Consider the following 22251-nt stretch of genomic DNA (forward strand, 5'->3'; position numbering starts at 1 on the left):
CTTAAATGCCATTTAATTTAATTGTCCTAAACAGTAGTCATAAGTTGTTCTAATATGCATGAAAATGGTACAGTTGGATAGATTGGATTTTTCTGATCATTTTTCATATATAAATTATTTCATTCTGAGTTACGGTTATTTTTCTATGATTTTTAGAAGTTTGGGGCATTTTCTGAAATTTATAAATCATTTCCTGATTTATTTTAATTCTAGAAATACTTTACTGCGTCAGCATGATGCTTGTGTGACGTCAGCAAGTCAACAGGGTTGACCAGAGTCAAACCTGTCGCGTGGGACCCGTGTGTCAGCTTCAGGGCGATTTAACAGAGCTTAATTAACCTAATTAATTAATTAGTCGGTTAATTAAACATTAGGGCCCACATGTCAGTGAAACAGGGGCTAATTAAGTTAGATAAACTAAACAAATTAACAGGAGGCTGGCCCCACCTTTTATTGACTGAGGGGACGTCAAACCACTGGTCAACAGGGCCTAACCAGCCGGCGGCTCGTCGCCGGTGGCAACAGGCGCGGCGGAGGGCTCGGGCTCGCTCCTCCAGCGTCCAAATGGACGGCGGAGAGCGGCTACGGAGAGCTGGAGCTCACCCGCGCTCGTTGCAGCAATCAGCAGCAACTAGGGCGGCTGGAGACGATGGCCTCGAGCTCGGCAGCGACGGCCGGAGCTCGGGCGTGCTTGGGTTTGGCGCTATGAGGCACGGTAGGGGGTGCGAAGGGGTGCTGCGAGTTCCTGGGGGTGTGGCAAACGCGGCGACACGCTCGGTTCGAGCCCGCGTGGCCGTGGCCACAACGGCGGCGTGGAGAGGCAGCGGCGCGATTCGGTCGTCGGTGAAGCGGCGGCTATGGCGAGGAAAAGAGCACGGGAGAGAGGGGAAAAGAGGCAGGGGCTCAGGGCGGTTCGAATGAAGGAGACGGCGAGCTCGGGGGCGGCCTGACGGGACGTACGGACGACGGCGATCTCGATCAACCCGAGGTTGAAGAAGACGGCGGTGCAGGTGTTCGGGGCGTCCGGCGACGCGTGGGTCGGTGGGGACGTTGAGGACGAAGCGGCGGAGTTTCTTGGCGCAGTGGGAGGGCGAGGGAGGTACGGTGGTCACGCGGGCAGCAGCGCGAGCTGGGTGGCTCTCGGGCGGCTGCTGGAGAAGGGGCAGAGGAGAGGGAGAGGAGAAGTGGACAGGCCAGAGGGGTCGGGGGGTTGCGTGGCATCGTGGAAGGCGTCCAGGGCGACGAGGGGGCAGTCAGGCAGGCAGGGACGAGCTGGCGCGGCTCGCCTGCGCGCCGGGCACGTAGCTGCTTCTCCTCCTCGCAAGAGGAAGAAGACAGTGCTGCCCCTGGTGGGTCGGGCTAGCTTTGCCCAGCTGGGCTGCTACAGGGATGGGCCAGGTAGGGCAGGTCAGTCCTTCCTCTCTCTCTTTCTTTTATTTTCTTTTCTATTTCTGCTATTTGTTTTGGGTTTAGTTTAAACACCAAACCATTTTATAAAATCGTGAAAATAATTATGTGGCTAGAACTAAAATATACCAAATCACATAAAATGTTCCATAATTATTGGACATATATTAATTATATAAAAATATATATCCAACGCAAATAGTTATTGAATTAATTCAAAGGCCCAAAATAAATATTTTTGAGATACCAAAAATATTGGTTTGAATTTTACCTCTTGCCAATATTTTCAAAGACTAATAGGAACATTTTCTTGGACTTCCTTGAAGAGATTTTAATGTTGATTATTTCTGAAATGATTTATGAGGGTTTCAACTAACCTCAATTCAAATTTCATTAGAATTTAAACATGATGCTCACATGGAAGCTAGCATAGGTCAGAGCAGAATTAGGGATGTGACAACTCGTCCCCACTAAACAAGAATCTCGTCCCGAGATTCAAAACGTGAGGTAAGAGGACAAAGGGGAAACAAACTAACACAATCTTCATGACCCAACTGCCCTTCTCGAAGATGTTGATTCATTGCCTCATATTGATCTTGACGTCTTTGCTTTCGAGATCTTCATCCAACTCGATGACGACAAAAGAAAACTCTATAGAAAACGATCTCCTCGGAGGTCGAACACCCAAGATCAACTCACGGAATGAGACGTTGAACATCTCTTGAGCTGAGAGGCAAAATACACCTTTAAAAGGGACGGAAGAAGCAATTGATGAGGGTTTCAAAGTAGCAAGGAAAAATTGCCATGATTCCATAACGGGGCACCTCAGGGAAGGTGACTCATAGATTTATCCTTTGAAGTGGCAAAATAATTACTTTTGATACAAGATCATTGAAACTCTCTATACCAGCCTAAGGCAGTTCACAAATGATTGTTTGAAGGAGTTCGTTGGAATGGCATACTCAGATCGGGAAGGATACTATGATTATAGAGCAACTCGGCAAACGGAGGGCACACTCTAATTGGTACCGAGGATATATCCTAGTGCGTGAACGTGCTCTCAAGAACTTGAACATTTCCATACTCATCAAAGTCTTACCAACATCCATGTCGGGGATCCTGGCAACACATCATACTACCATGATGAATAGTGATGGACAATGCAGATGTAAAGGAGGACAACACTTGCTCAGATTTCACCTTGGCGAGGCCAAGGAAACGAAATCTGGATGATCGACCGAGAGACATTTAGCACTCCGCTTCTAATGTGCTCCTTGATGTTCTACATACCACAGTCATACTTAAAGCATTAACGTGGCCATCAAGTATAGGTCGGACTTTGGGAAGACAAAGGATCCATAAGGAACAACTTCTAGAATAAGTTGCACAACATCCTCATGGAGAGGGTGGTAAATTTAATCAGTCAAGATGCTACAATAATAGATCTTCCGGCTAGGTGTGTCGGCCAAAACATCAACCTTGCTAGAGCCTACCTCATAGATCTTGGAAAAGTTCCAACCATCATATCTGCCTGAGATTTAGATCTGGTTGGTAACAGAATATTTCAAACAGCATGTCTGGAAAGAAAATGAAGGTTTGCAACACAAATCGACGAGATGGCGTTGCGAGATTCTCGGGAAATGAACTATGATAGCAAGCTCCAAAACATGAGCGGGTTCCGCTACAAACATGTGAACACCCTGTCCCAGACAAGCATGACCACATGGTAGTCTTACAATGAAACACTACCAAGTTCTTGAAGGAAACCATCATTAATGATATCGAAGTCTCCACGCGTGGACATCCAAAGAATTTATCTTAGAACAGACTCCTTTATCTTGAACAAATCAACCAGTGGCTTGGTGTGCTAGGGACACATATAGAATGGAGGTAATTAATCTACCAAACCATAGAATACTTCGCACGGATGCATGTCTGACTTGGGATGATTCCAAGGGAGGTAAAACAAGCTCTCTCGAATTCACGGAGGCAACTTGCATCAAATGCACATGAACTAGAGGAAGTCACTTCTTCCATCCAAGGACAAGCTTCATGAACGGATCACGAAAGCATTGCTTACAAAATTTCCAACACTAGCTTAATGTCCAACAAAGTCATGGAGAAGATAGGGATGTTGTCGATGGGTTCAACAACAATTCATCCAGGTTTCCATGAAGATGGAATTCCATAATTATGAGATCAAGTGATAGCATTGGTCACAACCAAAAGATATAACGGTGTATGCTCAAGGAAAATCCACGAGTAAGATAACATTATGAACATCGTTGGTTCTGATTTGATTTGAGGATAGCCCACACTCAAATCAAAGTTTTGGCAAGACAACTGGTCCAACAACTGGTCACGAGGATCAATCGATGAAGATATCATATTTCTTCAACACACATACAAGATATCCCTTAAGATGAACTAAATCGGACAAACTTCCATCTTCCAACTCTCCAAGTTGTTGTTTAGCTTGACCAACCAGCTCAGGGGTATGCAACACAGATTCTTGGAGAAAGGGTGGCTTATATGAAACCAACTTGATCACGAGCTCAACATAATAGTCAGGTGACAACCTGGTGATACTTCCGAGAAGATATTCAAAAATCATGAACCACTGATATGTTACTAAGCTCGAGAACAATCTTGCTTTTTAGGGCAAGGCGATATGATCAAATAAGCAAAGATTGACACAATTCCAACTCATTGATCGCAGAGTGCACCAGAGATATGGACTAGGTGGCACGATCAATCTTAGAATGGTGATTCAATAGCTAACATACTAAGAGTGAAATTATTATCCTTTTAACTACCAGGCAACGGAGTTGCTAGGGTATAGATTTCACACATCACGATTCACTTATCGGCATTTGGGTTGTGACAACACGAAACCAAGGAATGAATAATGATGGCGAGAAGTATCACTACATCAAGAATTCATAAGAGAGGGTGCAGTTCTGATGACATTCCTGACATAAAGTGGGTAATACTTTAGGGTAGAACAGAGCAATAGCTGGATTAATATTAATCTGCGGAACACAACTGCTTTGACCCAATCTTGAATATGGATAAGGTACCGGAGTTTGTTTCTCCTAGTCATTCTGGAATAGAATGGCTTGACGGACCACAGGAGTAAAAGGCATTGATGAACACGAATGCTCAACCACTCCTGACTATCAATTGATAGACGAGGGTCGAAATACAACTAAGGAGTGATAACTCAAAGGAACATACGACTTTCTGAGTTGTGGATGCATAGATTAGTATGTCGAACTAAGTTCAACAGGTTTCTTCCGAATAACCCATGCAGAGAAGGTAGAACTGGCAGAGTCACGGCATAGCAGCGAGAACTCGTCAAGAGCACTCTGGTTGTGATCTTTTGGTTCAAAGAACTTCTGCCATAAACGGTTCATAGTATTTGGAAGAAGGAAATACCACGGACCTCGCGGACTAATGCAAAGGTTACTAATATCCTAGAGGGACTAGAAACACTATCAACATGAAGTAAGTAGGGTGGATCTCGGGTTTGGAGACCCAGGAGTAGAATGCCTACTAACTATGTGGCATCACAGGATGCCTTCGGAATGCTGGCTAGGGTCATCACGCTGGAAACACAGAACATGGCTACATCACTAGATGATCCCCTAGACACCTAGGGTCATAATAATTATTCCAACAAATATGTTGAGGCAATAGAGTACCTCAACTCACCGATTAGTGTGGTTAAACTGGCCTAAAGGAACTTCGGAGCAGTAAGAAGGAATTTGCAAATACATCAGACTATTTAGAAACCAGGGATGACTCGGATAGCATAACGGCTGTAAAGGCTCTAAAATATTTGAGGCAAGCTACAAAAATGGTGGCATAACCACTCGATCATCATAATATCAAGGTTCTGAGATCAACTATGAATACACGAAGATAGTAGGAACTGAACTGAGGCTTGAATCCATCAATCCTATAAGTCTATGGATTAGTAACACGTGATCCTGATAGAAAGAAGAGAAAGCCTAGTTCCTTAACCCCGTAGGAAAGATAGGATGACTCAGATCAGAAGGGCATAAGGTATAAGGAGTAAAAAGAGCCTTACGTTCCATCCCACAATCAATTCCCTTATATAACTAAAGAATTTCTAGACTCAACTTCGACCAGTTTGGCTTGGTAATCCTACAGGCAGTCAAGCTCTAATACCATAGCTATCAGGACCCCGACTCAGTGCCACACCGATCTAGCATGTAACACCTCATATCACTTTGCGGCCTCACGTACGGTATTCCCACGGGTGTCGCCTTACCAGGCCCGAGACCGTTTGCGCCTTTTGGCACACGTATATGATAGTGTCGCTAGCATCCATATGACAAGGAGCCCGGGCTGACATGGCTAGTCGTGAACCCAAAGTGGCACTAACTTACAGGGACAGGCATACATGACCCAGCAACGAACGTGTCGGTCATCAGCGAGTGAATCTGGGATGTACCAACTGGGCTAGCAGGACTCCGGTAAACACCGCGTGACATTTCCCCGAAGGGACAGACACAGGAACAAAGAAGGACACATGCCGGCCAGCCTAAGTGTTCTGGAGCAGTAGCAAGCTACCAAGGCTCAGTGGAAACACTAGGAGACATTTCCCGGTAAGAGAGGCTACCAAGGATAAACAACTAGATAGTCAGATCCCACACATACCAAGCATTTCAATAACATACACACAATATGCTCGATATGTGCAAATACAACATGGCATCATAACATGACTCTACGACTCAAGTATTTTATTCAACAGGCTCCGAGGAGCGAGATATTACAAACATGGGTCTCATGACCCAACATTCAGAGCATACAAGTCAAAGCACAAGTGGAAGCTTAGCATGTATGAGTACAGACATCTACAATGAAAAAGGATGAGAAGCCTAACTATCTACCAGATCCTGCCGACGGCACAAGATCGTAGCTGAGGTAACAAGCTAAACGTCGAAGTCCACACGGAACTACTAGCGAGACTAAAGTCTCTCTGCAAAAACATAAAATAGGCAAACGTGAGTACAAATGTACCCAGCAAGACTTATATCAGAACTAACTACATATGCATCATTATCAACAAAGGGGATGGTGGGGTTTAACTGCAGCAAGCCAGCTTTGACTCGGTGGCTATCCTGAACTACGATTGCAAGTAACTCTTTTGAGGTGGCGCACACGAGTCCACATATTCACCAATCAATACACCACTATGGATCCGCTCCCGTCTTCCTACGAGAACACCATCCATAGCACTCATGCTTATCTTGCGCATTTTAGAGTATCCACTTTCACTTGTCTATGAACTGTATAGGCAACCCAGAAGTCCTTTACCGCGGACACGGCTATTCGAATAGATAACGTTAACCCTACAGGGATGTACTTCTTCACACATGCTCTCACCACTAATCGCCGTTTACACGACATGTACTCGGCAACCTTCAAGCGGAAGCCCAGCGAGGGTGTCGGCCACTACCTGACTAACCACACAAGTCTCTCGTCATGTAGAGGAAAAGGGGTTCAGCTACCGCAGCATGTAACAGTTGAAACGTTGTTGTCCTAATGCAGTAAAAGAGAGCAGAGCGAGAGAGTGGGTTTGTATCGGAATGAACAAGGCGGTTCTGCTTGCCTGGCACTTCTGAAGATTATAATAGCTCCTCATCGGTGTCATCGATCTCATCGTCAAAACACGTCTACTGAGAGGGGACAATTACCGGCAAACAAGGAAGAACACAATCAATGCAATGCAACAATATGATGCCTGAGGGTGACATGGCAATATGCTGTGGTTTGAGCTAATGCAACTGGCAACCAGATTAAATGAAATTGGTTTGAATCAAAGATTCAAATTCAAACTCCTTATGTGATTTCTTAAATGCCATTTAATTTAATTGTCCTAAACAGTAGTCATAAGTTGTTCTAATATGCATGAAAATGGTACAGATGGATAGATTGGATTTTTATGATCATTTTTCATATATAAATTATTTCATTCTGAGTTACAGTTATTTTTCTATGATTTTTAGAAGTTTGGGGTATTTTCTGAAATTTATAAATCATTTCCTGATTTATTTTAATTCCAGAAATACTTTACTACGTCAGCATGACGCCTGTGTGACGTCAGCAAGTCAACAGGGTTGACCAGAGTCAAACCTGTCGCGTGGGACCCGTGTGTTAGCTTCAGGGCGATTTAACAGAGCTTAATTAACCTAATTAATTAATTAGTAGGTTAATTAAACATTAGGGCCCACATGTCAGTGAAACAGGGGCTAATTAGATAAACTAAACTAATTAACAGGGGGCTGGCCCCACCTTTTATTGACCGAGGGGACGTCAACCCCTGGTCAACAGGGCCTAACCAGCCGGCGGCTCGTCACCGGTGGCAACAGGTGCGGCGGAGGGCTCGGGCTCGCTCCTTCGGCGTCCAAATGGACGGCGGAGAGCGGCTACGGAGAGCTGGAGCTCCCCTGCGCCCGTTGCAGCAATCAACAGCAATTAGGGCGGCTGGAGACGATGGCCTCGAGCTCGGCAGCGGCGGCCGGAGCTCGGGCGTGCTCGGGTTCGGCGCTATGAGGCACAGCAGGGGGCGCGGAGGGGTGCTGCGAGCTCCTGGGGGTGTGGCAAACGCAGCGACATGCTCAGTTCGAGCCCGCGTGGCCGTGACCACAACGGCAGCGTGGAGAGGCGGCGGCGCGATTCGGTCGTCGGCGAAGCGGCGGCTATGGCGAGGAAAAGAGCACGGGAGAGAGGGGAAAAGAGGCAGGGGCTCACGGCGGTTCGAATGAAGGAGACGGCGAGCTCGGGGGCGGCCTGACGGCGACGTACGGATGACGGCGATCTCAGTCAACCCGAGGTTGAAGAAGACGGCGGTGCGGGCGTTCGGGGCGTCCGGCGACGCGTGGGTCGGTGGGGACGTCGAGGACAAAGCGGCGGAGCTTCTTGGCGCAGTGGGAGGGCGAGGGAGGTACGGTGGTCACGCGGGCGGCAGCGCGAGCTGGGTGGCTCTTGGGCGACTGCTAGAGAAGGGGCAGAGGAGAGGGAGAGGAGAAGTGGACAGGCCAGAGGGGTCGGGGGGTTGTGTGGCATCGCGGAAGGCATCCAGGGCGACGAGGGGGCAGCCAGGCAGGTAGGGAGGAGCTGGCGCGGCTCGCCTGCGCGCCGGGCACGCAACTACTTCTCCTCCTGGCAAGAGGAAGAAGACAGTGCTGCCCCTGGTGGGCCGGGCTGGCTTTCCCCAGCTGGGTTGCTACAGGGATGGGCCAGGTAGGGCAGGTCAGTCCTTCCTCTCTCTTTCTTTTATTTTCTTTTCTATTTCTGCTCTTTGTTTTGGGTTTAGTTTAAACACCAAACCATTTTGTAAAATCCTGAAAAGAATTATGTGGCTAGAACTAAAATATACCAAACCACATAAAATGTTCCAGAATTATTGGACATATATTAATTATATAAAAATATATATCCAATGCAAATAGTTATTGAATTAATTCAAAGGCCCAAAATAAATGTTTTTGAGATACCAAAAATATTGGTTTGAATTTTACCTCTTGCCAATATTTTCAGAGACTAAGAGGAACATTTTCTTGGACTTCTTTGAAGAGATTTTAATGTTGATTATTTCTGAAATGATTTATGAGGGTTTCAACTAACCTCAATTCAAATTTCATTAGAATTTAAACATGATGCTCACATGGAAACCAGCATAGGTCAGACCAGAATTAGGGATGTGACAACAAACATAGATAAAATATAAACAAAACAAGGAAGGGTGGAGGAAACCACCATTTCCTCGCCGGCCCCTTCCCCTTCCGGTTGTCGGTGCAGCTGGAGGTAGAGTCGTCGGTCATATTCGAGTCGAAGCTGCACCTCATGCTCGACAGCCTGCGGAGCACGCGGTCCTGCTCGGCATGGCGGGCCGCCTTCGCCGTCACCTCCTTTGTTGCCTCACGCTCCGACAACTCGATGACGAGTCGGAGCGCCTTGGCATTCTTGCGGTGGTGGCACCGTGCATCCGTCTCCGCCGTCGTGAGCGAGCCGCGGAGGATAGAAGCGAGGAGCGCTGCCTCAGGATCGACCGACGCGCTCACGCGCGGATGGCATGCGGACATCGACTCGGACGCCGCTGCCCTCTCCCTCGCCCACCACCGCTCGCGTCGGGCTGCTCGTGCCTCCGACTCAAGCGTCCGAGTGTGCACCGGCCCCTCCGCGGGCACGAAGATCCAGCGGTGGTCATGCACCACCTTCGGAGCAGAGGGTGCTGGTGGTAGGCGGCATACCTGGAGGAGCGGAGCGGCTGGAGCTGCACGTCGAGCGGGAAGGGTCGGCGACGTCGTCGGCACTGCGTCGACGGGCGTCGGGCGTTGACAAAGTGGATCCGCCGCTGCCGAATCCGCCTTGGTCGACGACCGAACGCCTCAATGTGATGCGGAGGGTGACCTCCTCCACATCGTCGGGGTCCGCTTCACGCAGCAGGCTAGACCAGTCGTTGTCGGAGCCGGAGTCCCCACTGGAGGCAGCGCTGCTTCGGTCGCCGGCCATCAGATGCGCTTGGAGTTGATCGGAAGTGGAGTGGACGGAGAGGGGAGTGAAGTGGAGTTCGGATTGACTGCGGTCTAGGGTTTTCCGGACTGTGATATTTGTGCGGCATACGGGGGCCAGGCTGGGCCAAGTCGACGTGGCGGGTGCGCCCGGACCGCCCCATATCCACCGCTTATTTGAGCTGGATATGAAGGGTGCCGGTCAGCCCGGGCGTGTGAGGGCAGTTTAAGAGGCTCGATTGGGTACAAATTTCATGACCGGTCAGTGACCGGACGGCCTGCCCGGTCGTTTGAGCCGGATTTGAGGGGTCCGATTGTAGATGCTCTAATTTCCATAGCTTCTCCAGCAGCCACGCTCCCCACAGGTCATAAGTATCGACCAAATGCTACACTGCCTCCCTTTGGTTTCCAAGCCTAGTGGAGAAGACAGCCTGCCATAAATTAGAGTGGACGAGGGGGTCAAGAAGACCGGCAGCCGACCGCGGGCATCGTACCACCACCACGGTGGCCTCCACTCCTTAACCCATCACCACAGTGCTCTGAAGAATCTAAGTCAAGCAGAGGATCCTTCTCCATATTATCTCCCCAACTCTGGCTGCTTCTTCTCCGACCACCATTGTTGTAGAATCCAAGTCAGTGGAGAATCCTTCTCCAAAGCATCTCCCCAACTCCAACAGCGAGCGAACTGACCCGGGTGAGCCCATGATGCCCTTTGATCACACACACAAGGGGGAGAGATCCCTGCCCGACCCAGTCATTTCCACGGGGAGAAAAGCCACGACCCCATAGGTTGGGGAGAGAAGCCATGGCTCGAGTGAGACGAGCGCGAAAGGCATCGTCGACCTAGATCCAGCACCCGCCTCCGAGTTCCTCCGCCGGCGACACCTACGCATCGGACTCGCTCCGCCAACGACCGAAGCAATGCCCCTGACCCTCTCCCTCTGGTGCCCAGTATCGACGGCCCGCCAAAGCATGTCCCACCTCCATCCCCAGGCCGACGGCAAGTCCCTCCGCCACCTGGTATGTTGCATCCCTCGTCGAGCTACGACGTCGAGGCCTGATCTGACCTGTGTGGCGACTTCTCGCCAGCCCAGTATCGTCAAGGAGAAAAGCAGGTGCGCCGTGCGCCACTCCCATTATCTGCGGTGAAGTCACTAAACTCAGATCTTTCTTGTTGTCTCCGGCATGCAACTGACGAGAACCAAATTCGGTTGAGCCGTCGCCTGATGTGATGCGGTCGATAGTCATGTTCTTAAAGCTGCAGCTGTGGAACTCATCCATCTCTCCAGTGATGGTAGCCACAGCAGCGCACTGAATAATTGCATTGGTAAGAAGGACGTATTACCACCATCAGCGCACTTGGAACCAAATGAGGCCTCAAGGGGAGTACAGAGGCAACTCACCACACTTTCTTGGGTAGTTTAAAGCAATAAAATGCACTCGTTATAAGGAAGAAGCGTGGAACATGAAGGATGTTACTTCTCAAAGAAGGATCACAGCACCAAAAAAGGACAAGTGGGAGTAAGTAACAACCATTTCATGGTTTCCATAGACTGAAAAACTAGTTTTTCGCATAAATACCACAAGTTTCTGAACCAAAAATAGGATCCACACAACATTCATAGTAGGACTAACAGCAAATGATCCTCAACAGAGCAAAATTAAAGCTCCTCATGACATTCATAGAAACAGCAGGACTACCCAGAGAGGAGCAAGTTTCTTGATTGCCACCAGTAGAGTTGAAAGATAGCCTACAGCCTCCTTCCCCTCCTTCCTCCCTTCCGGCGGGTGCTGTCAGTGGGAACTGGAGTCACGTCCTCTGCAGCACAAGAACGAACATTATGGATAGGCATATGCGAAGACAATAACATGGACATATGTGCTTCCGCAAACACTATATTCAAAGAAGCATTGCGTACCAATGCGCCCAATTTTCATCCCAGAACGAGCAAGAGCCCTGAGAGCAGACTGGGCTCCAGGTCCAGGTGTCTTGGTCTTGTTGCCTCCAGTGGCACGGAGCTTAATGTGCAGTGCGGTGATACCAAGCTCCTGAAAGAACAGAAACAACTCTGATAAAACATCTCGGGAGAGCAATGCAGGACTACATCCTAGTCATGTACCAACATTCCATCATAGCATGGCAAACATCAGCCTAATGAGCAGAAGACATCTGATAATAGGAACAGCTGAAAGTGGAACCTAAATATTTCAGGAATCTTACCTTGCAACGGGTAGCAACATCCTGAGATGCAAGCATAGCAGCATAGGGTGACGATTCATCACGATCAGCCTTGACCTTCATGCCACCTGGATGGTTTAGAGGAATAACAGTGCATATTAAGTATCAGCACTAACAGTGTTAATGCAAGTAATGGCATAGGCAAAGACACATACCAGTGATCCGCACCAGGGTTTCCCTCCCAGACAAGTCAGTCACATGCTGCATAATGAGATTAACAGTCAATACACATGAGACAACAGTGTACGTTGCATATGTGCTGAGAAGAAAATACTAACGATGAAGGTGTCATTGAAGGATGCAAAGATGTGAGCAACGCCAAAGACATGCTCTCCCTCACGGACAGCCGGTCCAAGGGTGACATTCTCCTCCTTGGGCTCCCTGGTCTTCCTCTTCGACGACTGCAACAACAAATCACTAGTGGCATTAGATAAACACAATCAACTAACATGAATGACAGCATTTTCAGAACATTTCTGTTCTGTGCAGCACATGGTAATCAGCCTAAATTTGATACAAAGTCATTAATGACTGAATTCCATATGTTTCAATATTCCAGTAGAAGGTGAAAAACTGGCAGCAGAGTTACTGAGTTGCAGTATATTGTGCAAATTAACTGTTTGGAGACGATCTGACACTAACAGCATAGCTAGATGCTGGGATAAATGGTGAAAACTCAACTAACAAGGATGGAGATTAACTCAGTTTTCTAAAAACCCCCAACCCATTTGCCATACGAACAAATTAACTGTATTCATCCATGCTACCCCATTCCACCAGGAGATGCCGAATGTAATTCTCTCTATCAGTGCCATACTCGACATTTACTAGCATCCACAAGGTAAATTTGAAGAGAAATACGTAATCCTACCGCAGCTTCACCCAATTTAACAGCGCCACACTACAAATCATGAGAATCTAACGAGACACACCAACTCTAAGAGAACTCGAATCACCTCTGTCCTAACATATAACCCTACCTAGCCTCAACCAATCGAGCGCCGCAGCTGCTGTGAATCTACCGAATCTGCGCCCTTTCGGAACCGACGAAAAACTGCTACGGCAAATCGCAGCCACCTAGTCAGGGGAAGGGGAACGTACCATGGTCGCGCGGAGCGGCGGTGGATCGGAGACGACGACGGCGGAGAGGGGGAGAAGTGCGCGCCTGGTTGAGATCACGAGTGCGCCGCCTCCGCCGAATGCTCAGAGGGTCGGAGGGCGAAGGGGTGCCCGCTTATATACGAGGGTGCCGCCAGCTAGGGTTTAACCCCCCGCCTCCGCTCAGCCGAAATGCCGATTTTGCCCTCACGCATGTGTCACTGCAGGTGGGTCCAAGGGATTATTGGCGGCCCGGGCCGGTAGTTGGGCCGAATGAAATGGTTCCTTCGGGGCCACGTGACAGCAAAAGTTCTGAATGGGCTGGATGCTCGGCATTTTCGTCTCTGAATGGGCGGAGGGCGGGTGCTTGCTAGGTGAGTCGGCCTCCTCTAATTTCTTCGTCGATGCTCTGAGCACTCATGGACAATCCATTTGATAAACAAAGATTTATACAAACCACCCTTAAAATCATCCCAATGGGACCATATCCTTGAATTCAATTTTTCTATAATTTTTTACCCGAAACTATGAAACTCTATAAATTAACACTTCAGTGGTTTTTAAGCCACCATGTCCATGTTTGGGCAGTATTGGCCGGTGTTTAGAGCCTTCACTCCCTTTTTCTTTTCCCTATGTATATTTTTAAAAACTATCATGTACTAAAAAAGCTTATTGTGTACATCTAAAAAATATTCACCGATCATTTTTGAAAAAAGAATATTCAAGTACACACAGGAATCCCCCACAAAAAAGTACACACAAGAAATGTATTTTACTAGTAAAAAACAAATGGGTGAAAGCGGAAATTGGCGCAAAAAGGGGCGAAACCAGAGAACCGAAAGAAAATGAAGGAAAACCAAAAAACAAAGAGAAAAATTGGTGAGAAACCGCTACACAAAAGTACAACGGACTAAGAGATGAACGCCCGAATTGGGCTGGGCAAGATGTTTTGGGACCAATGTGATGCAATAGGCAGGTTGTAAAATTAGGGTAGGGTGAGGTCTAAGATTCAAGTTGATTAATACTACATTCAGATTTGCTTTGCTCATGCTGTCCTGCATAGATCTCAAAGTGGAGACAACTCCCGGCTTAGGGTGACTAGTTATACACTAGAAAATCCAGTTGAATTATATATCACAAAACTATGGACATTGTGCTTTTTTGGAGTGCCAAAAAAATTTGTTTTCACTTTAAGTCTAAAAGTTTAACAATTTAAATTGTATTTGAAATGAATTTTTGTGTAAAACTTTTTTGGTTAAGTTTTAGATCGGCTGGGAAACGTTTTTTCAACTCCTCGAATTTGACGAGTTAAGGTTTTGAGGAGGAGCTTAGGAGTTTGGTTAGAGATGGCATTAGATACCAATATTATCCGCGTTATACAATTTTTTCCCAGATTATTTAGAAAAACACGTCAACTAGGAGCCGGTGCACCATAAGCTCTGCTGTAGGAGATATTCTCCCTTGTATAAGCTCTACTATATAGGTTGATGCTCTAAATTCTGAGCCAATTTCTTATGTACTCTTTGTTATTTTTAGTTGTTTCCATTACCCCTATGAGATTTCTGAAGCTTCCTTCACTGTGAGTCCACACTCGACACAAGATTCACAAGACTCAATGTACTTAACTTTCCTAAAGGGTTGGATCAAAACAATAGAATAATGAACCTGGAAGGCCTCATCGCAACCGAAGGATAACGAAGTCAGCTAGAGCTATAATTAAGTGGTCAAGAACATTTTTAGAGACCATGGAACCTTGTTGCACTATCATAGTAAAAGGAACCGAAGACATATGCAGCGACCATGACAATTGTTGGTACCATGTATGCACTTTTTCTCCAATTCTTTGTGTGTCGTGCAATATTGCCTAGCCCAACGATCGAACCTGACAGGCTTCCTGTAGCATACCCAGACCTGTTGGTGATAGCATATTATGCTAACTTTACATATCTGAACATCACGAACATTGCCAAATCCCTGGTACCTCCCAAACCTATAACAAACTCAAACAAATCCGACTATTGTGGACATGACAAACATAACCTGAGCTACTTTTGTCACTCAAGGAGGAATCCGGTGTGTATGGCATGCACCATTGCAATTCAAGTTCTTTGCCTTTTATAGTTGAAGATTTCTATGTCGATAAGTAGTTGTCTTGTTTATTTCTGCCATTACTCCCGCAACTCATATATTGTCCACTGTACGCTTGCTGACTTGATTTACCAGGTCCACATAATGAATCCATCACATCCATATCAATACAACCCCTCTTCTCTCTATAGATCCATGTCTATGTAAATTTGTAGGACATGAGCCAATGAATCAAGAATTAACATTTGGTCTTACTGTAGTGTGAAATACATGCTTGGTGTGGTGCTAAGTGTTATACACGACGATGACCAAATGTTTGTTGATGCATCGGCTTGGACTCCATATAACACAGTATGGTAACGGAAGGGGCAAGCCTAGATGTAATTTTTTGTTATTTCTTGTATTCGTTGTACTGTAAATTAGATCAGAAGTTTTCTTGAAGAAACAACAGCGGGCGGACAACGTCTCCAAATCTCATTATCTACACTACTATTAAACAAGAGAACATATTCCTGGCGGACGAAAACTCTGGCGTTCGCATGCCCGCACATGGGAAACAACTGCCTCCTCGATTCCGCTGATAGCTCCCTAATTTTCGGGCCGATTCTGCCTTCCCGATACTTCTTTCTCTCCCCAGATCGAGTAAAACGGCGCCGCCGCTCCTTCCTTCTCCTCCTCCTGTGCACTTCCTCCCGATCCACCCCGCCTCCGGTCGTCGCCCGCGCTCCTGCAAGCCGCCGCCGACCTCCTCGGCCGATCAACCGCGCCCAACGCCCTCCTTTGTTTTCTTTCCCTCTCCTCACTAATTTCTCTCTGTTCCCAAACTACAGGACGCAATGGCCATCGGAGGCAGGGGACGCGGCTGCGATGGCTCCGAGCTCGGCGGCGTGGAAGCCATTGGAGGCGCTGGCGAGGCCAAGGTAGGTGAGCCTGGCAGCGGCGGTCTGGTGCATTGAGCGCAGGTAGGACTTCCTCATGAGTTGTTTTCCTCCAACGCCGGGGTGTGGATCTACGTGCGGGTTGCAGCCGCCGCCACCGCCTCGATCCCGACCCCCTTCCCCCCGCTTCCCGGGGACAGACCCCGTCGCCTTCTCCCTTCTTCCTCGGACCCCAAGACGTCCTGCTGTCATCTCCACCCCGTCCCAGTCTTCATCCGACCATCAGGTTTCCTTCCCCTCAATACCACTAGGCTGTAGAGATGGGATCTTCACAAATTCCGGGTCAGATCCGCCCCTGGTGTCCATAGCAGGATCATGCATGTTGTTGTGTTGATGGCTTCCATCTTGTGGATGATGATTTGTGTATGATTGGTGTTCTATCTTTATCTTGCGTGGTTACAAATTTTAGTTGTTTTTACAAAGAATGGTGTGCGATAGCTTAGTGCATTTTTTTTATAGTAAAATAATTAGAACTACTCTGCACATGGATACCCTTGCGTGTACAATTGCTGTATTTTTTAGAAGATACTAACTAACTAAAGATTTTAACTGCCGCTCTTTGTAGATTTTGAAGGAAGGAGAGAAGTCTGCTAAGCCACCCCCTTAGGAAGCGGATGGACTAGCTCGACGCGGTCTTTTCCTGCCCATTCTGCAATCATGGGAGCAGCATTGAATGCCGGATGTTAGTACTATATTCACGTGGTTTCCTGTTAGTTGGTTGATAATGGATGGCTATCTATCCATTCAACATTGTGAATGGCCTTCTTTTTCTCATCAGTCATATGCACAACCTCACCCCATCATTGTGCGCCCAGTCTGTCCGCTCACGCATTCACATTGAGGAAGATGATGAGTACCTCGGCCATGCCGCCGTCCTCTCCCCATCGTGGCGCGCCCCCGCTCGTCATCCGTCTGCAGCTTTTCCAGTCCCGGCCGCCGGAGAGTCTCGCTGCTGGGAACAAGCACCTTGCAATCGTGGTGTGCTTCTCCGTTGGTGCTGTCGTATAGACATCTTGCAAGTAAGTGACCTTCAATCCAAATATCTTTCTCTGCACTTGATTTCAGTTGCTTTCTTACGGTCTCCTGAATTACTTGGCATGTGTCAGCCATTCTGAATAGGGAACATTCTTACGGGACATCATGTTCACTTGGGATACTTACTGGATTAAGGAAGAAATTTTGAAATGCTTCTGAAACAATATCGTTTCATTATTTGAGGACTTTGGGTAGTTCAGCATGTTCGATTGAGCATAATTAAGAAGCTTCATTTGTAATTATATATAAAAAATTGTAAAATGATCTGTAAAAGTTGAACTTCTCACCAAAATTATATCACTGAAGTTAAATCAAGTGAAAAAATAGTGTGCTGCAGTGCAGTGAAAAAAATAGTGTGCTGCAGTGCAGTTACTTGCAGCTGGGATTGATCTGATGAAGAAATTATTCTGTTAAAAACCTGGCAGATAGTTTTTCTGCTGGCAATATGATTACACTTGTTTGGATGTGCTTGTTTTGGATTAAATGATAGAATGGGTGTTGTACTGTTGTTCTTGATTTTTTCACTTATTTAGTAGTGTTTGACGGGCATTCTGATCATCTTTTGAGACCACTTTCAAGATGGTACCTGATTGAAAAGCTCGGACTTTCCTGTTAGCAAGAGTATTTTATATCTGACCATGAAAATCTGTAATGCTATTGTTCCTACAGATTCAAGAACTCAGATTTAGTAACAGATAGATTTTTATCATGCCTCGCTATGAAATCATGTTTGGTTGCAGTGCAAAGGTCAATTGAGAATGTGAGATCCTTTGTGAAGAACTGTAGATGCTTGCTTGTCGACTGCCTAGAGATTTTGTTTCTGAATTTTTTTGTGTTGATCGCAGGATGTTGCTGATATATGGTCGTGTTTGTTCAAAAAAGTCATGAGGTGTTACTGATCAGGATATTAATATATCCCAATCTCATCACAGGATTTGTTCACTGGGTTTCTGAAACTATATAGCATTTTATTAGTTATGGGTTGGGGCAGTCTTCCTTTTTTCCTCTTGAGAAAACATTGAAGCTTAATGTCTTGATGCATTTGAAAAAGAGAATGGCAAAACAAAACAGTTTACTTAAGGGTTACATGAGTGCCTCTGAATTTTAAAAAAATGTCAGCAATAGTTTCCTGTTTTGACTAAGATTCTTTATTTTCTTGGGAGCAAGCATTTTCTGTAATTCACACCACAACATGACGGCATGTGCATAGAAAAAACCATCATTTCGGTAATCGGAATATTAGCTTCGGTAGCCTCATTTGCAATTGTGTATGTCTGTCAGGTTGATGCCGAGGTAGCTAGCAAAGATGCATGATGCATATATTATTCAGTACTGTTCTTACTGACGTTTTTCTTTCTGATGATAAACCACGGGGATAAATTGGCAATGTATCTCTTCACCTTCCAGAATGAGAGCTTCACAGAGGTCCTCCTGGTGTGGGAGATCATGAGAGCCTAGAAATGCAAATGAGGCTGGAAGGATTATTTCGTTGGTGTCCGAGAGCGAAATATATTGTGTAGCAAAGTTAGCCATGGACCCTGTGTGGGAGCTTTGGGATGATGATCTTGCCGCTACGCTGGTCATGTGTCAAGCGTACGCCTTTTACTTTTAATACACGGCATTTTTGAGGTGCAGGATTTCTCCAACAGCACTATACATAGGGCCTTCCAGACTATCTCATAGATTTTATCCTGTAAAGTCGTCTGAGTTGTTTCATATTGTCGAGTGTGAATGAATTGCAGGGGATGCCACTTCTGCTGGTTGGGATGTTGATGGCGTGTGTGCTTTTTGCCGCTGCTAGCATCTAGATCGGTAGTATAGTGCACAACTGCATTAGCTTGGGATGTATGTGCTTCAATATTTTTTTCCTGTTGGGCTTTAATATTCTACTAAATTTCTGATCGATAAAAATGTTTGTGGCTACTATAGTACTACCTCCTTTCCAAAATAGATGACTCAACTTTTTACAACTTTAGTACAAAGCTGAGTCAGCTATTTTGGAACGGAGGGAGTAAATGTGAAATATACAAACATTTATTCCTTGTTTTCTTATATCGTCTAATGTGTTTGGCACTTTTTCTTTCAGATTTACCTCTCATTGTACAACAGGTGCAAGGTCTCAACATGTTCAAGGCTACTTCCAGCTCTTCTTTTTTCATTTTCATCTTATTTTTGTTCATGCATTTTTGTACCATACAAGGACTTGAGGTGATTCGTTGGTTGTAGGGCATGGGGAGCTTCACAATTATGTTAGCTCTATACTGAATGTATCAAAACATTGTTATGGTTACTTCTTATTGTTTGGTTACACAAAGTCATGGCAGCACAAGTTGTATGTATATCTTGAGATACATGATGATGCGTCTTTGTGAGATTAATTGTGAACCCAATTTATTGATGCTTTGACAGTTTCTGATTTAGTGGCTTACACTGAAGGTGCATACCATCAGCAAAGATATGATTAGGCTTAAGATATAAGGAGAAATAACCGTTATATATTGAAGTTAAATACACATGGTTTTTTCGCTTCTGTGAAGGATGGAGTTATGTTTAATGTCTAACTTTCACATTTTGTTGTGTATGGATCCATAGTCGATGACCAAGTTATTGTCTATGTGTGTTATTTGATTGTCAATCTGTGGGTTGTTGTATATAATGGCTAAGAAGTCCATTGTGTGCGCATGTTCGATTCGAGATATGGTAGCATATGGAAAGAATATCTGCAAAGCTATATATAGTTCAAATTTAGATTTGAGCTACACTGTTGCATTTGTTCATCTTATTGAAATAATTGTGTCCTAATTAGAATGACAGATGAATTTTGCTTTTATTATTATACGTGCGTTGCACGTGCATGCTTACTAGTTTACACAAGACCACGTTTCCATGTGGAGGAACCGTGTATGGTTCTGATCTCTGAAGATGCCTGCACGTGCATCTGTTTAGTGGTTCAACTTTCCAGAGACGCTGCAGCAGCAAAGAACAAAACGGAGCTCGTCTAGAGCTAGTAGTATACACAGTAGATAAATCCACTTTGATTATTTATTTACAACCTATTACCAATTAATCAGCCACGATCAATCGCACCCAAGCCAGCTAGTTTTAGTGAATGCTTGATGAGACACAGAGAGATTCTGAAGTTACTACACGTCCAGGACACCGGCCTTGAGGTGGATGTTTCTGCGTGCGTAGAGCCTGTCCATTTCGTCGCCGTTGACGAGGCCGTTGCGGTTGTACCGCAGCGCCTCCCTGGCCTTCCACCAGGTGTACCACAGGTCCAGACAGCGCAGCACCTCCCGGGTGATGCGCCGGTCGCCGTCCATGCCTGATTGTAAGACCCGATGTATGGTATTGGTATGCAGCGGCGACTGCTTCACGTTGAGCGCGTGGCAGCGGCCAGGCTCGGCGTCCATCAGCTTGAGCGCGATGACCGGCAGCCCTTGTTTCCTCCTTCACCGGCGGGACAAAATTTTTCGCTGCCGGCGAGGATGTTTGGAGATGCATTGTCATCGGGGCAGCGGGCGGAAGCGAACCGGAGCCTAGCTAGCGAGTTGTATCTTACTATCTTATTTTATATCTTATATCTTATATATATACTAGTAAATATGCACGTGTAATGCACGTCTATTTGGACTAATAAGTGTGCACGTGCAACACGCGTCTATTGGGATTAACACATTATACTATATTTAATACAAGACAATTTATTCATAAATTTGAAATTTCCCTATAAAGTACACAATCTCTTATTCCCAACTCATACAAATAATTTAAAATATCGTTTCTCCTTAATCAACATGTCTCCTGTATTAAAAGACCATCCACTTTTCCCAATGTATAAAACTCAAAGTTATTTAGAAGATTCATCATGATTCTCCATATGCACATATTTATGCAAGTATAATCACACATGAAATGTCACTTAGGCCTTGTACAATGGAAGGTGCTTAGGAAAGGTGCTTAAAGAAATAAATCAGACTTTCCTTAAGCACCGGTGCTTATTTGTACAGGATAGACGCTTAACTAAGCGTCTCTCCTGTAGAAATAGGCACCGGTGCTTAAGAAAAACTCGGTTTATTTTTTTAAGCACCCCTCTAAACACCTCCCATTGTACAAGGCCTTAGGACAAGCTAAGGAACCGTTTCAGTGCCAACAAACTCCAGTCAAGAATTATTATTACAATTGAGTGTCAACCACACAATAGCGGGAAGAGACATCTATGGTTTGTTGAAAAGAGGAAGCCATTGTCACATAGAGAAGTGTAGAGATGTCTTGACTACATAGAATCAGCTGTGAAACAAGACAAAAAAGTGCTAGTTGGACCATCCGATTCTACTATTACACCACAAGTGTTGTAATGTCTGGAAGCAAGAAAAATGACTTACTTTATTATGAACATAGAACATGTAAGCCAAATAAAAATTACATTGATAAATTGTGTAATTATACTTGTTAATCACAGGACAAAAGCATTAATATGACAACTTGGAACAGTTACTTGAGTACTACACATTTCTTTAAGGGCTCAACATTCTAAAATTTTGACAATATAACAAATATCCTCTCAGTTTGTAGTAATAATGATACGTAGGCTACCACTTGTAAGAATAACAGTGGCAAAAAGGGGCCAACAAATGCCGGTTTAGAAAGAAAAAACTGCAGATATGCTTCCAATTTTAGCAACTCTAGTGGATAAAATTTACCTCCCAAGTCAGGAAAATAGTCAAATGAAAAAAATGTACTTCTTATAAGTAGTAGAGATGAAGTCATAAGGATCATGATTCAAGATATTCGGAGAAACATGGTTGGTCTCTCTGTATGATGCGAAGTCGTTGCAGTCAGTAGAAGAGTGACCTGCCCTCCAGGCAGAAGACGAAGGCGGCGACGACACGTGTGC

At 45.7% G+C, this 22251-nt stretch overlaps 1 protein-coding gene and 1 long non-coding RNA gene across 3 annotated transcripts; one reads left to right on the forward strand and one right to left on the reverse strand.

Annotated features, from left to right (window-relative positions):
* Nucleotides 1-11478: 11478 nt before the first annotated feature.
* LOC123157862 (40S ribosomal protein S14) lies at nucleotides 11479-13449 on the reverse strand. The gene is made up of 6 exons (XM_044576054.1): nucleotides 13297-13449; nucleotides 12474-12596; nucleotides 12351-12396; nucleotides 12178-12263; nucleotides 11876-12005; nucleotides 11479-11775 (listed from the first exon to the last, which is right to left on the reverse strand). Exons 1-6 carry the CDS (start codon nucleotides 13297-13299, stop codon nucleotides 11708-11710), a joined length of 456 nt encoding a protein of 151 aa, XP_044431989.1. The 5' UTR covers nucleotides 13300-13449; the 3' UTR covers nucleotides 11479-11707.
* A 2490-nt stretch (nucleotides 13450-15939) lies between these two features.
* On the forward strand, nucleotides 15940-19740 carry LOC123162632 (uncharacterized). 2 transcript variants are annotated; one of them, XR_006481372.1, is made up of 4 exons: nucleotides 15940-16545; nucleotides 16885-17001; nucleotides 17098-17338; nucleotides 19441-19740. It is a non-coding gene; the product is annotated as an uncharacterized lncRNA (long non-coding RNA). The 2 variants fall into 2 exon arrangements; XR_006481371.1 differs by having other exon boundaries at nucleotides 17098-19740.
* The last annotated feature ends 2511 nt before the right edge of the window (nucleotides 19741-22251 follow it).

The sequence above is a fragment of the Triticum aestivum genome, chromosome 7B, assembly GCF_018294505.1.
Source record: "Triticum aestivum cultivar Chinese Spring chromosome 7B, IWGSC CS RefSeq v2.1, whole genome shotgun sequence".
In the NCBI taxonomy this organism is placed as follows: Eukaryota; Viridiplantae; Streptophyta; class Magnoliopsida; order Poales; family Poaceae; genus Triticum; species Triticum aestivum.

What these genes read in the sequence shown, in the direction of transcription:
- LOC123157862 (XM_044576054.1), bottom strand. An exon ending in AACCCTGGTGCGGATCACTG is followed by an intron (nt 12,264 to 12,350) that starts GTATGTGTCTTT and finishes TAAACCATCCAG; the next exon opens with GTGGCATGAAGGTCAAGGCT. An exon ending in ATGTTGCTACCCGTTGCAAG is followed by an intron (nt 12,006 to 12,177) that starts GTAAGATTCCTG and finishes CTGTTCTTTCAG; the next exon opens with GAGCTTGGTATCACCGCACT.